The 15863-nt window shown below is 43.0% G+C and overlaps 1 protein-coding gene across 13 annotated transcripts in view; it reads right to left on the bottom strand.

Moving 5' to 3' along the window:
* The window catches only part of CCDC88A (coiled-coil domain containing 88A), a 66624-nt gene extending 65784 nt beyond the window's left edge, over positions 1-840 (bottom strand). For 5 of the 13 annotated variants that reach the window (XM_066177918.1, XM_066177922.1, XM_066177921.1 and 2 more), the window contains exon 1: positions 24-840. In XM_066177918.1, coding sequence (XP_066034015.1) covers positions 24-86 — 63 coding nt within the window. In that variant the 5' untranslated portion in view covers positions 87-840. The remainder of the gene's footprint in view (positions 1-23) is intronic. The other 8 variants (XM_066177925.1, XM_066177926.1, XM_066177928.1 and 5 more) reach the window with 3 other exon arrangements.
* Positions 841-15863: the final 15023 nt, after the last annotated feature.

The following is a 15863-nucleotide window of genomic DNA, read 5'->3' as shown; positions in this document are numbered from 1 at the left end:
GTGAGGGGAAAATGAACGCTTACCCAGGTGACAAGAGGGCTCAACATGAACTGCTCCAGAAGGGGTGTGAAGATCTCGTTCTCCATTTTACAAAAAAATGGTTAACATCAATGCAGCTCCTCTGATGCAAAAAACAATAAAGGTAAGTCCTTCACTGCAGCAACTCTCTGGAATGCTCCAAGGATTCAGCTGGAATGACTGAACCCCATTTTTACCAAGCGATGCAACAGCAACAAAAGTCAGTGCACTGGCAAGCGGGATTTATCTTCCTCTTTCAAAAAAAAAAGGCATCCGAAAGTCGATCTATGCGTATTTCAGCCTTTCCATTGATGCCTCTCCCTTCCCACATAGCGATGGGGTGGAAGGAAGGAACGAAAGAAAAGAGGGAGGCTGCCTAGCTACTGGGATTCTGCATCAGACAAAAAAAAAAAAAAAGAGGAAGGAAAAATCTGCTTCAGCAGCGGCAGCGCCTCAGAAAGGAAGGAGAAATTCCAGCGAAACTCCGCAAGCTCATCCTGCCCCTTCCCCACAAAAAAAGCCCCAAGCCCGGGCGAGGGCAGCAGCGAGGGCAGCGACCCCCGCCCCTCTCGCAGCCAAGCCCCCGGGCTGCGGCTGCACCAGAGCCCCGCTGCCCCCCTGCACTGGCACCGACAGGGAACGGGCCCCCAGAGGGATCGGGGGCTATTTTAAATCAGTTCCCTTTTCTATCCCTTCCCTTTTCCACTAAACTACGACGCCAGAGAGCGACAGGACCGGCACACGCCGCCCGGCCCCGCAGCCTCGCCCTTCCCCCGCGCTGGCCGTTCCCCTCAGGCTCCGCTCTCCCCTCGCCGCTCCCGGAGCGCCCCCCGACCCCTCCCCAGCTGTTCTCCTGCCGCTCCGCCACGGCTGCCGCGGCACCAGCTCCGCTCCCCACCCCCGTCCTCCCGATCTGCGGGGCCACCTCGCCTCAGCCAGCGCGGCCGCGCCGCATCGCTCGCCCCCTCCTTGTCCTCGCCCTCCTTCCCTCCCTGCCTGCCTCCCGCTCTCCCTTCCCGATGGCCAGCCCAGCGTGCGGATCCCTCCGCCCGGAGCCGGGTATCCCTCCGCCGCCGCTCGGGGATGGCGGCGCGATTAGAAAGGGGCGGGGCCGCGGCGAAACCGCTGCAGGAGTCGCGTCCTGCGCGCGCGCGATGCGGCTGCGGGCACCGCTCAGCCTTCGGTGTGAGGGGGAGAGAGCCTTGTCCTTTCCGCGCTCCGGGAATAAGGGTGCCCCTGAGTGATGATAATGCTCTTCCAGTCCCCCTTTTGGGGGAATAGAGGTGCCCGTGAGGGAGATGCTCTTCCATTCGCCTCTTGTGTAATAAAAATGCCCGTGAGGGGAAAACTCGGCGCGGGAGGGATATTCTCCATTTCCCTTAAGAGAATAAAGGTGCCCGTGAGGGGAAAAGTGTGGGAGGGAAAGATGCTCTATCATTCTCCTTTGAGGAATAAAGGTGCCGCGAGGGGAAAACTCAGCCCAGAAGAATGAACGTGCCCGTAAGGGGGAAAAGCACGTGGGAGAGGCTCTTCCCGCCTGTGAGGGGAAAAGGGCGGGAACGAGATGCTCTTCCTTTCCCCTTTGGGTAATAAAAGTACCCGCGAGGGGGAAAGCGTCTGAGGGAGGCGGATGCTCTTCCATTCCCCTCCTGGGCAATAAAGGTGCCTGTGAGGGGAAAACTCATCACAGGAGGGATATTCTCCATTTCCCTTAGGAGAATAAATGTGCCCGTAAAGGGAAAAGCACGTGAGGGAGGCAGAGAGGGAGATGCTCTCCCATTCCCCTTTGGGGGAGTAAAGGTGCCCGGGAGGGAGAGGCTCTTCCAATCACCTCTCATGCAATGAAGGTGCCCATGAGGGGAAAACTCAGCGCAGGAGGGATAGTCTCCATTTCCTTTAGGAGAATAAAAGTGTCCATGAGGAAAAAAGCCTGGGAGGGAGAGTGAGAGGAAGGGAGAGGCTCTTCCATTCCCCTAGGGAGAATAAAGGGGCTCGTAAGGGGAAAACTTAGTTCGGGAAGGAGGGAGATGCTCTTCCATTCCCCTCATGTGGAATAAAGATGCCCATGAGGGCAGAAGGGTGGGAAGGAGATACTCTTCTATTCCCCCCACGGGGAATAAGGGTACCCATGCGGGAAAAGCTCGGTGTGGGAGAGAGATGACTTTCCATTTCTCTTTTAGAGAGTAATGGTATCCATGAGGGGAAAAGTGTGGGAGGAAAAGATGCTCTTTCATTCACCTTTGGGGAATAAAGATGCCCATGAGGAAAAAACTCAGTGCAGGACCAAGATGTTATTCCATTTCCCTTTTTGAGAATAAAGGTGCCTGTGAGGGGAAAACCTCATACTCTCAGGAAGTGGTATCCAGAAGCAGGGCAGGTTTTCTCCTCAAAAGGTGGAATCCAGACACACCCATGTTAAAGTAAAATCCAACTTTCTGAAAGGTTTTGTGGGGAATCAGAGGATGACAAGCAGTATGTTGGCCTGATCTATTGTCCCTTCCCTGAGCTTTCTGCTGCTATTTGTACTTCCAGAATTCAATCCTGCATTAATATACACGGATATATCTGCTAAATACATTATGTGGTTCATTTACAAAGCATTTTACAAAATCTCAAACTAAATCCAGCTTGTCTTCTGTGTGGTACAAATTAAATTACAGCAGCATTTTTTCAAATATCTTTGAGTTTTGCACACCAAATTAAAAAAAAAAAAAAAAAAAAAAAAACCAAACCAAAACCCCCCAAAAAATCCCACAAAACATTGCAATAGAAGTGACCAAAATATGTGCTTTTGAAAAAAATCAACTAACAGCTAAACAGATAAGGTTTTTCTTAACCCAAATACCAGATATACATTTTTCCTAATGTCCAAGATTGGGAAAAAAACCAATTCCAATCATGACTCATTTCCCATGAAGAATGCCCAAGTAACAGATCAGGAAAATAAATTATGAACGTTGTAATATTAGTCTGTTGTCTTGGGGTTATGTAACCAAAAAAAAAATTTATTCTATTCCATCTGTTGAAACTGGTTGGGGAGGTGTAACTCCAGGGGAAGTATCTATTCTTGTTTCTTGTAATTCCAGGGGGAAGTAGGGTGGCTGCCTTCTTATAATAGGCCAGCTGTTAAAACCAGGTAGGGCATTGTTCCTTATCTCTTTCCACCCTCCAGGAGATATCTTTTGGTAATGGGCTGTTAAGGTTCACCAGTGACATGACACATTACATCATCTCAGTATTCCTTATCTCCTCCACAGTGATACCTTCTGGTAATGGGCCATTAAGGCTCATTGACATGACACATTACACTATCCCATTGTGAGATGCTCCACCCAGTGGGGGGAGCCAAACCATTCCCACCCAGATAAAAATTGAGACGTAGGGTCACGAGACACTGGTTTTCCACTGGATTCCCAGGGCAAGACCAGACCCATCTCGCCATTACTGGACCTTTTTTTCTACAAGGACCATCTCTACTCCAACAGAACTACATCTGCCACTCCAGGAAGGCTTACTTTGGGCTGCTTCCAACACTCTGACCAACAGGGTGTCAGATTGTATTTCTGACTCTGTCAGGGTCTAGGGTTCTCTGTTTTGTTTGCTTGGTTTTTGTACTGCTACATTTGTATTCTTAATATTTCTAGTAAAAAACTGTTACTCCTATTCCCAAATCTTTGCCTGAAAAGGCTTTAATTGCAAAATTATAGTAATTTGGAAAGGCAAGGGGGGGTGGGGTGGGGTACATTCTTCATTCCAAGGCAAGCTCCAGCTTTCCCTGGCAGATACCTGTCTTTCCAAACCATGACATCTGTCTTTTGCATTCTAAGGAATTTTTTTTTTAATTTAGACGATGTTGCATAGTTAAATGACTTTGATTCTCACAGTTTTATTTTTTCAGCGAAAATCAGGTCTTTCCCTCCCAAACCACATCTCTAGAGTGAACTCAGCCCTCCTGTGAAACAAAAGAAATAGGGAAAGGCAAAGGAAACCTCTGCAGTCTTGGTTCTGAGTAAGAACCTGGTGATCCATGGGTGAAATAGCTGTCAATAAATTCCCAGCCCCTAAAGGGAGCCACAAAAGCATTTTTGTACAAGCCTGACCAGCCAACCGCTCCTCTCCCTGTGTCTGGCAGCAGTCTGTAAACATGCAATTGTGTCCACAATGCCATGGAACTTCCCTGGCTCATCCCCTTGTTTCTTGCGGGCTCTAATTAGGCAGTAATGACTTTGGCATAAAGCAATTTCTAGGAATTAGAGCCCAGCCAGTAGAAGTTGATAGCCCATGTAGTAGTAAAAGCAGCTGGCTCGCAGAAACCATTTTATACTGAGATTCCCTAGCATTAAAAATTGAATTAAATGGTTTTAGATGTTTTTGCTTCCATCCACTTGCTGTTGGCCTGTGTGCTCAGGATGGCTGTTGATCACCATTCCTGCAGTAAGACTGCTACATTTTAGATATGAAATGCATTGTCAGTTGTTTTACCTCAGATGATTTACAATTTCTTATTTCAACTGGAGATTAGTACAAAATAAAACTTCAGAAAAGGTATCCAGATGCAGTTGGAGGAGTTTTGTTTTCAGTTTTTGTTTGGGATGAGTTTTGTTTCCTTTTTTATTTTTCCCAAGACTAAGAGCTCTGAAAACCTGTGAAGAAGCTCCAAAGTTTCTTCTAAGTAGGTTCCACCAAGTGTGAGAATATTTACCTCTTTTTCAGGTACACACAGACACCAAGCAGCATGAACTGCTGCCAGGGCAGATGTTTGCAGTGGAGTCAGAGCCAGAAGAACCTGGACTGCAGCCACCTCAGCGAGGTGAGACAACTCAGGAAGGAAGCTGAGAACCTTTGATTGCCTTTGATTGCTGAGCCCTTGTTTACAGACAACCCTTAAAATGAATTAAAATGTTTGTCTTTCGAGTTATTTCTCTGATCCCGAACTGAATACGGAAGGCTTTCATTTTCAGTGTAGCTGTCGGGAGTCCCAGGAGTATTGTTCTAGGAAATACTTAGAAGTCACAGCTCGACAGGGCTACATTACTGTAACCTGTAGCTTGTGATATATTTCACTGCATTGTTTTAGCACTTTTTACCTGGGAGGGCTCCTAAAAGAAAGTTTGATGACTCCACTTACGGTGGTAAATCCCAGAAGCTAAGGAAGTTGACAACTGAAGTTAGCTGACCCAGAAACAGAGAAGAAACATTATTGTAAAACTGAAGTTTTAAAAGTTTTAACTATTCTAAGAATGTACATTCAGGAATATTTTGGAACTAAAAAAGTATCCTTTGTATAATTTGAAAAATTCATAGAGAACAATCTTGTTATTTCACGTCTCATTTTCTGGAACAGCACTGTAAGTATTTAATAGTGTGTGGCCTACTGCGTCTGAAAAAACAGATTTAGAGATTACCTTGTTGTTTGAAGAGCAGTGTTTGTTCTTGTACAGGTAAAGCACCCCCATCTCCTTTCTTTTGCATGTCCCATGTATCACAAAGACTCTACAAAGAAGACATGGAAATTATAAATGATCTGTGCCTTGATCCCAGATCTGCAAATTGCAGAGTTACTTCATCTTCTCAGTTAACTTTTTTTGCTCGTGGCATCACTTCCTGTACCTGCTATTGCAAAATAAAAATTGAAAAAGAATATCTAGAAAAAAACTGATGCCTTGAATCTGCAGAGAGCAGAAAAGTGGGACCATGTACAGTTCCACTTATATTGTCAGGGTTTGTCAAAACATTTCTGGTCAGCCCTGCCTGCAGTGAGCCAAGGGAGGGGACAGTTTGGGGAGGAGATGACAACCAACCTGCCCTTTTTAGCTGATGCAAGACACAGTGGTTTTCTCTTCCTCTCGCACATGAGCTAAGGAAAGAAGTGACGCTGCTCTCACCGCTGGCTCTTCCTCCCAGTCAGCACTGCTGGGTTAACAGCCTTTGCCTGAAGGGACATGGGAAACACAGGGACCAAGTGTGGATGCTTGGGATTCACAGCGGGGTTATGAAACCAAAGCCGAAACTGGAATGTTCTGAATATGGGCTGGCTTGATAGGACAGTGTCTAGTGAAAACTGCAAGCCAATGACAAGGACAGCCAACTTCCTTGTCCTGTTTGCTCCCAGAGAATCCCATCTCCCTATCAAACCAAGACTATAGGAATAGAGGGGGCAATAAAGAGCAAGGGCACTGTGGGGTTGAGCCTTTTTAAGTATGGCTATGAATTTCTAAAAGGGCCACAAATACAGGAGACTAAGAGTTACTTTTTGTTCCACAGGAGTGGAAAGAAGGGGAAATCCCCCTGCAACATTATTAAAGAACTGAGAATTCCACAACGATTCTTGAAGATTTCTTCCCTGCTACAGGGTCTGCTCTGACGTGACTAAAATTCCCCGTCAGCTTTAAGGGAACTTCCTGAGAAAATTTTAAGTAACCTCAAAATGAGGGTATTTTGAAAAATTAAGAAGAAAATAGTAGAGGCTTTGGGAAAGTTGATGTTGTCCATTTAAGGTTTTTACAGATCCCAGACATTTTACAGTTTGTGTCCAATTGTAGCAAATAGTAAGAAATTAGTACAGAGACAGCAGACAAAGAATACCATGTATGGGTACCAGTGTCAAATGCATCAGAATTTCCCGTCAAGGCACAATGTTCATTGCAAGAACAGCTATTGAAAATTTCTAGCCATGCCTACCTAACATATCCGCACTTTCCTTCGAGGACTACATGGACAGTACTTAAAAGGTGAAACATTTGGTAAAAGTGTCATATTTAATACTGGGATTCATCTGAGGACGGAGGAGCCTACAGTTTTTTGTTACTCTTCAATCAGTTGGACAGGCAGGAAGAATGTTACTGTGACAGGCTAAGTGATGTAAACAGAAATAAACCAAGTTTTCATCTTGATTTTTAAGATTTCCCATAGGTTTAAACTCTTAAAAATAGTGTCAAAGAAATACTCCCTTTCAAAGAAAATTCACTTGAACTTAGTATTACAATTCAGCTCTTTTTCCTGTTTAGCCAATAAAACACTTATCTGTTTCTGACTGTCTTCTGTGAACTTCAAGACTGTCTAATAACACTGTTTGTGAATTTCCCTTTGTTATTTGCTGCATATAAAGGAAATAAATTGTTATTTTCCTAAAAGCAAGTGTTGAGTATTTCAGCAAGAACAGCAGTTACCAGGACAATAGCTTTGGTACTCACTTCTGTTGTGGCCACTGGAGTGAGACTGAGCAAAAGCTCTTGCTGACATGCCTTCTGTCAGACGAAATCCTGCCAGTACGAGCAGTGTTTCTTATGAACTGGGTCAGAAAGATGAATTACAGAGCACGCTCTGCATTTCCTCTGATGAGGAGCAAAGTGCAGCCCAGGCTGCTCATTGTTAGCAGTCACAGCTGCCCGTGGATCTGCAGATCCGTGGCTGAGGAAAGCAAGACACTGGAATTGCATCAACAGCACTGGGCCATCTCGGATCCCTGATGTACAGAAATGTTGAACTGGTTTTTTTTTCTCTGCTGTTTTCCGTCAGCATGGAGCACTTTTCCCATTTAGCTTCACAAAACAGAAGAGATTTTGTATCCCTGGGAAAGACTTTTGTACCTCTTAAAACTCCATTTCCCTCAGTTTTGCTTTATTGTGACATTAAGTTTGCTTTCCTTCACACAACATTATGTTCCTGGTAATTGGCTACCTGGCCTTTGCCATGGACTCTTGCTGGTGCCTCCCTACTTTCACCCACGTTTTGCATTCTTGATGTCACTTGACCCCAGTACCTTGGGCAGTGCTGCCATGAGACCCAGATTTCTGAGCTTAGGAGAGGTTATTAAGTTCCAGAGCCCTGCATCACCTTTGATGTCAGCATGTCTCATTAGAGAGCCATTCTTCACCAGCTGGAGGTAGATCTCCCCAGGGTCAGGAAATAATGAACTGGGTGGAGAATGTTTCTGTCCTTTAGATTTCCATTTGTGTACATGGACATAGTTATGAAAAAATATACAGCACTAAGAATGCAGCTATAGTAGGATAATTTCTGTTCAAACCTCTGCTCTTCCAAGCTCCCTCCCTCAGGATCATCCTATTCATTTTCATGTCTGATTTTACCCCTGGTTATTTGTCAAATCATTTACATCTGAAAACAGCTTTTCTCTCCCTGAAATACTGGTGAAAAAATTAAAAACTTTTAAGATATCCCTATTTTGCCTTTGGGAAAATCATTTGACAAGCCTATAGAACCAGAAACACAAGTTATTTACAGCATTGCACTAAAAAGACTGGTATTAAAATACATGAACTAATTAATAGAAAAAACTATAGCTCATGAAAAAGTAATTAGTGCTGGATTAGAAAAACAGTAATTATACATCTTACATAGCATTCTGATGAAGCTTCTTGGAAGAGGGTGGATTCCTGAGTCACCTAAAACTGGGAACAACGTACTCACTCACACCTCTTTCAGACACCACTGTTAACTGTGTGACCCCTTTGTCTACATTAAGTCCAGAGGGTTCAGTTCACTGTGACACTAGTTGAATTGTGAATTTAATTGGAGATGAACACAAAATTGGAATTGAACCTATGTTCATCTCATATGCCATTTTTAAAATCCAAATCTACCACCCTTTAAAATTTCTTATTGAAGTATTTTTCTACAACAGGCAATTTTTCTTCTGCTGAAACCTGTAGTGATACACTTGGTAATTTTATTTAGGCTTTTCCAAACCGCTGTTATCAACAGCTATTTCCTGCCTATCCCTTTCCAGGGCCTAAATATCTCCCTCAGTGGATTCTTCTTGCCAGATTTATGTACCTACAAAATGCTCTATTTTTTCCTAAGGTGGTCATACAATATTGAAATTCTTTATGATTTTTACATTTCATTCTGTAAAAAAAGAAAAATCTGACTTAAGGGTACAGTGTGCAGTGGCTGAAAGGTCAAAGGATGGTTCAGCAAAATACTAAATTTCCTTCTAATTTCAGGCTTATGCTGAGATGTCAATTGTCTGGGTTTTTAAAAAATCTATTATGAAGCAATTTAACACACTCTTGATTTTTAATGCTAAAATTAATAAGCAATTACCTGAAATTGCTACAGAAACAGGGTGCCCAGGGGAGTGGTGGAGTCCCCATCCCTGGAGGGATTTAAGCCATGCAGATGTACCACTTGAGGATGTGGTTTAGTGGTGGCCTTGGCAGGCTGGGGGAATTGTTGGACTCAAAGATTTTTTCCAATCTAAGGGAGTCTGTGGTTTGTTTGAGGCTTTTTTTTAATAACCTGGGTAAGATTAGAATTCTGATTTCTGTGTATATCAATCTTGATTTCAGCACTTGAATTCTTGTGTGAGCCAGAGAAGGTTTAATTTTTCTTAAGATTATTACCTTTAAATATTAGTAACAGGTCAAAAATATATAAAGTATTAAAATATAATAGATATATTTAATATACAAAGTAGAAGATTGTAGCCCTTTTCACACTCTGCTAAATGCTCGAAAATGCTCTACTAAAACAATGAGTAGTTTGAAATGTATTTCTTCCTGCTATTATGATCTATAGGATATTTTTGATCATAGAATTAGTCTACCTTAACCGTCTGCCTTAAAAGGATGAGATTATTCAGCTAATTCAGGCTGTATCTCTGCAAAAGGAAAACACCTTAACAAAGAATGGTTTGTTGCTGACCTGCAGCTGGTTATGGTATTTCATCTGAAAGCCTATTTAAGTCCTTAATGGTAACATTTATTCCCTCTCCCTCAGAGGAGTATTTTACAAACGAAATTAATTAATGAATGAGGACAGCCAATTTTATGCTGTAGTTGAGGCTGACAGTCATCCAAAAGGGGTGCTGGCAGTAATAATAATCATTATCCCAAAGCATGGAGAGGTCTCCTCCTCTGATGAGATCCCTTCTGGAGCTGCAGCTCCCAGACTCGGTGCCTGTGGAGCACAGAGAACATAGAGCTGCTGGCAGGAAAGCAGAGGCTGCTGCACAGGGCTGGTGTACTAATAGTGGAAACAGCCCACAAGTAACCTCTGACTCAAATTATCCCCCTCTGCTCCCTGGAGACATCCCCCAGTTCGTCCACACTTCCATTAAAAAGATGACTGACATGCTTCCAGCTTGTGAGGCTTTTTTTTTTTTTTTTTTTTTTTTTTTTTTTTTTTTTTTTTAACATTTCAGACCTGAACCTTCTACACTGAGTGGAAATACACATTGCAAATGATTCAGATTGACTTGACTTCATAACTGCTCTGAGCTCAGATCTTCTGCCCTGTCTAGTTCTTTCTTATGCTGCTTCTGTCCTGATGCAGTTAAGTGGAAGCAGAGAACAGTGAAGTATTGGGAGTTCTGCAGTTCCCTTTGTACCAGCGACATGGACTGTGTTGAAGAAATTAGTCAGGCATTTAGGAACTGCTAATCCTTCTTCTGAAGAATACAAGGCTTGTTTCTTCCACGGAGTTCCTCACTCAAGAGCCCATGACACAGTTCAGTTTTACCTACTAAATGTTCTTGCAGCAAGACGAAATCAGCAAAAATAAGTGTTAAATATAGTTTTCTTCCCTTTCCACTGTTTTTTCTTGGGCTGTTTTGTGACAGCTGTGTTATGTTAGATAATATATTGATATGTCTGCTCTTTGAACAAGTAATAATTGTACTTATTAATAATGATAACAAAGAGAACTCCAACTGGTCAAGAAGCTTAACAGTGTACAAATTTAGAAATAATTTCAGTTCAATTATCATGGGCTTGGGAAATGGACACAAGCAGGAAGCTTCCTCCAAGTCACCAAATAAATTCTTCCCATAGGTATCTCAGATTTCCCGGTCACTGTGGGTTATACATCATAACCTGTAACAGCAGGAAAGCCACAACATCACATACAGTGACAGTTTATTTCTCCCCTCCCTTTCACACAAAAAAAATTAATGGTTGCAAAAGAAATAAGAAAAAACAATGAGACAGAGAAGTCAACATAACCCCAAATTTCTAAATAATGACCCTTCATTCCTACTATGACCCTATTTTAAGTGAAAGTCAAAATTCTGGCAGTGGAAATTATATAACTAGATTTGCTTTATACCAGAATTACAGATTTGAAGCTCCTTTGCCTTATGTAACACTTATTTTAGCTTATTTTTAACTATGACTTGAAAGTCATTCTAGGAGCTCCTTCAGCTTTTTTTGTCAGTCTACTACAAAGGAAAATCAAGATGAAACTGCACCTCCTGTACCTTGTGCTTAAACCAAGAGTGCCCCCGTGAGGATTTTTTATATATATCGGCACAGGAGCCGACAGCTTGAGGGTGACTGCTCAGCTACAGGGGAAATTAAAGTTAGTACTTTTTCCTACAAATAAGGCCCAGAAAGTTGGACACGGTATTTCTATAGATCTTTTATTAGGTTTATGTGGATCCAAACAGGCCTTGTTGCTTCCAAATCTCTCTGTAATTTTGGCTAATCCTAACACTACGTAATTGAAATGCCCACCTCCACAAAGCAATAAAAAGTCTACCAAATCTTAACAAAAATAACAGTGCTGGATTGCAGTAAAGACCAACCTTAAAATGCTCTGCTTCAAAGGATGAAAATGGGGAAAAAAATCCTCAAAAATAACGGCAGGTAAGAAAGACTTCAGAAATAAACAAGATTTATTATGATATACCACATTATGAGCAGAAAAGGCAAAAGCATGTTTAAACAAAAGTTCCCTGACATGAAAAAAGTATATGAGGAACAACACATGAGAAATTCTGAAAATGTCATGTATAAAATCTCATAAGAGAACTGCTGATTTGAAAATTGAAGAGTGGCTTCTGTTCCAGGGTGTGCCCACATAGGGGAATGGAATAAATTAATTGTACTGAGCTCAGTTACTGCTGATTGAAATGATCTGATCCATAGGATGCAGTCAGTGACTGGCACGATATCACACAGCTGCTTCTGTACAAAGTGGGGATTTGAAGGCACAGTGAGCTGGTACTGCCTTTGATATCGATGCCTCAGAGCTGTACTTTAGTTTGCTCTTCTCCTGGTGCTTTACCACTAGCTTGCCTTCTCAGCAGCCCAGGCAGCTTGCTCTGGGATCTTCTGTCACCCTTAGAGCCCTGATGTCCTTTGTTCTTACAGGACTGGCATTAGACTCAAAGAGCCTTTTGCAAGGGACTGGCTGAGCCCTGAGGAGCAGCAAGTGCTCAAGTGGGCCCTGATAACAAATCTCTCAGCCCTTTTATCTGCCAGCTCTTGACTCCTGTGCACACCGAAGATGCAGACCTGCAACTGAGATGTTGGTGATTATTTTGTGGCTGTATGCCATCAGCTTTACACTTCACTCAAAATGCACCTGAAAAAAAGTAACCCTTGCCCTGTGTATCTCCAGTCACCTGCTCCTAACCAAACCAAAAGCCACTCAGCCTGTCACAAACTGTCACCTTCTCTTTCCAAGCTCCCTGTCCTGACTTCTTAGTGTCAGACCTTCTCACTCATGTATTCTGTTGTGAACAGTGAAGGCCTGGCAGAAAACCCCACTTAATTCAGTTGTACCTTTTGCTCAACAACTCCCTTACTTCATTCCTTCATGGTGCTTCAGCTTCAGAGTTTGCTATTCTGGAAGTACTACTTTTCCCCATCCATTATTCCCTCTGGTATCCTGGATTTACAAATGAAAACCCTACCACAGAAAGTGTTCATTCAGCTACACACTTTGTGAAGGTCAGTTTGAATCACTCCATCCTATTACAGATTAATACACAACACCACATGAGACCTTCTGGAGGCATTTTCCAAATAAAAAGTATGGTGTTTCATCCCTACAAAAGCTTTCAGGACATATTTTTCTCATATAAAAGTATTTGGACACAAAAATGCATACAAACAGCAAGGAGCCAGTGATATTAATACCAAACATGCTAAACCCTATTTATTTCAGTGAAAACCATGTGTATTTCTGCAGGGAATGTAAAATTGAATTTCAAGTACAGGAAGTGCTCTATTACTACTCTGGCACCACAATGCAGAGCTGCTTTGTTGTTTGCTCTAAAATAGTGAACTAAGCCTGTCCAGCCAAGCAAAGTGTCAGGAAGGAGCCTTCTGATCCCTAGCTCCAAAATGGATCTGGCTGGTCTCTTGTCAGCTTTCCCAACAAGCACTTTTCCTACTTTATCACAGTGAACACATTACCAGTATTAAGACTCCCAGCAGAGTCTTAAATGCAATTTCCAACCTCCCCCCGACCCTTGTCCTCCATCCAACTCCCCTTATGGCCTAAAATTCTGCCAGGTTTTCTACCAAGAGTGCAGAAGCATGGATTAGCTTCACCCCGTGAGCCTCAGAGCCCTGTTTGCCAGCCCACTGTGGGCATATGCAAACCAGCAGAACTCGATAAAACCTTGCAGAGAAACATCAGGGCAAACACTTCTGAACAGACACTGAGCTCTGAGGAACCAGTAACAGGAACTGGCTAAGAAAATATCTTAATCACCACCCCACCCCCAAAAACCCCAGCCCCAAGACAGTAAAACCCCAAGAGCCCTAACCACCAACAAACAAGGACTGATAATCCTGGTCTGCCAAGATCCTCAAAGCTCCTTCATTTTGGGGACAGTGGTTTATCTCCAAGGCTGTCAAGTCAGCCTTTCTCCCTGCAGGCTATTGAAAATAAAAGATCATGGCTGATGTCTGACCCCTTCAGCTGAAAGCATGGGTGGCTTTCACTCCTCTTCAGAAAGTAGAACTAGGACTGGACAGAAAAAGCCAGGGTAAAAAGCTTTGTGCAGTGGTAACTTCCCGCTGTCCACCTTCCATTGTCAAACTAATTTGAAATCACAATTTTTTGTACTACTCATTTCACCTCATCCCTGTCTTTGTTTCCTACAAAATCTAACTAGCCTGCTTGTTCACACCTTTGTAAAGACTAGTGACAAGTTTCATACGCTTGATATATTTGGCAAGTTTTTCAAGGTTAAAAAGCATGAGCAAGACAGGCAGGGGGTGAAATAAGTCCTGGCAGCATAGCCCCCAGCTCTGAGCTCTACTGTGAGGTAATCCGTGATTCAGTCACAAAATAATCCACAGTTACACACAGCGTCATTTGATAATTAAAATTCTATAAAAGCATGGTTACCAAGCTGAGTTTTTAAAAAATCATAACATTAAAGCACAAGTAAAAATCCCATAGTCCACAAATGCAAACTACTTAATAAATAACTCATGGTGCTTTCATAAAAAGCAGCTATTAAAAGTTACAGAGCTTAATGAAAACCATGCACACACTGGAATCCTACAGTGTGTCCTCCAAGTAAGAACAGGAGCAGCCCTGCTTATGCTGCTATCATTTAACCTATTCACGAAGCTGTGAAAAGCTTCACTCTTCATCTCACAGCTCTGGTTTTTATGCCTTCCTGAGGTCATGCCTACGGTGTGGCAGCTGTATCCAGATGTTCAGGGAGACACAGCTCAGCAGCTCCTGGCCACGTCCAGCATGCCCCAGCTCTTCCTCTGTTCCAAACAGAGCCTCTGCTATGAGCCTGAGTAGATGGCACCTTAGAAAATAAAAAGAAAATAGCACAGCAAGAGGGGAGACAGCAGCACCACAGCAGCACCTCTGTTCTCCCCAGTGCTGGCCATGGTGGCAAAACCCCTTATTGAGCAGTGCCCCTCAAACCTGCAAGTTGCTGGAAGCCCAGTTGCAGCAGTGAGGAGAGTTAATGGGATGGTGTTAGGAGTCTAGAATTCCTGGGCTCTGCTCAGATCTCAGAACAAGTCACCCTGACATTCTTGCGTCACCCTGAACATGGGGCTCCATCACATCAGCAAGCTGGCACAGCGAGAGCGTGAGCTGTGAGCGTGGAGTCCCTTCTGCACCTAGGAGCCAGATAACACACCCTGGGAAATGGAATAAACTGCTGCTCTCCAGCAGATGCACCCTGCTAACCTAATTTGTGTAATTCTTCCAATATCTGACTTGCTACATGTCCTATACATCTGAAATCCATGAAACAGGGCAGATGAGGTTCTGTACAAAGCACTTCCATCTGTATCTCTACGGAAGTATTTCTTTCTTGTACATCCAAATGATTTTTCTCTTTCAGCAGTAGAAAGCACGGTCTCTGTGAGGCACTCCAGTGCACTGTCTTCCTTGGGATTTTTCTTTGGCTTTTATAATCAACAATACAATGCAATTAGCCAAAGTTCTTGGGGGCAATTGAAATATGTGAGTCATAAAACTCAGAAACGCAAACTCCAGTCCTTCCCCAGAGCCCCCCGAACCAGCACTTTGTCTGTAAATGCCTTCTTGAAAGCCAAGCCCTGAGGTAACACTAAACGACTCAAACCAAACTCATGTCTCAAATAAATTCTCTCTTGAACTGTGCAGTCGAGGAAACTCCAAGGCTGGGCAGCCTCCAGATGTCTTCTAGTCCCACTCCCCACATAGCCCCAGGTAACACTTCAGTAATCCTAATATTAAGGATTCCTTTTTAAGGGAAGATCTACAAAGAAATTAAAAATGTGTAATTCTCACAGTGGTAAAAACTGAAGAGAAAGTATAACAAGTTTATATGTAGATGTCTTTCTGCATGACTTTAGTGACTCTTGCCTGAAGGTGTTAGAAGCTGGACGTGTGCAGAAAGTCTTCTAAGCTCAGAAATAAAGATCTTTCCCCAAAATCCATACACAACTGAAGGTTATATCTTTTTCAAATATTATTATCATGGAGTTGTGGCAACCATGTTCCCTGACTTTCTCCCACTCTTATTCTGCAATGAATAAAATGCCCATGCATCTGGCAATTTATTATTTTATTATTTCTAACCATCTCATACCCTTATTGATACCATTTCATACTCCACAGACGCTGCCTTT

The sequence above is a fragment of the Chamaea fasciata genome, unplaced genomic scaffold (genome assembly GCF_029207755.1).
Source record: "Chamaea fasciata isolate MVZ Bird 193981 ecotype frontalis unplaced genomic scaffold, bChaFas1.0.hap1 SCAF_3, whole genome shotgun sequence".
NCBI lineage: Eukaryota > Metazoa > Chordata > Aves > Passeriformes > Sylviidae > Chamaea > Chamaea fasciata.
The sequence above is the reverse complement of the archived record's forward strand: the minus strand, read 5'-3'. Positions and strand labels throughout refer to the sequence as shown.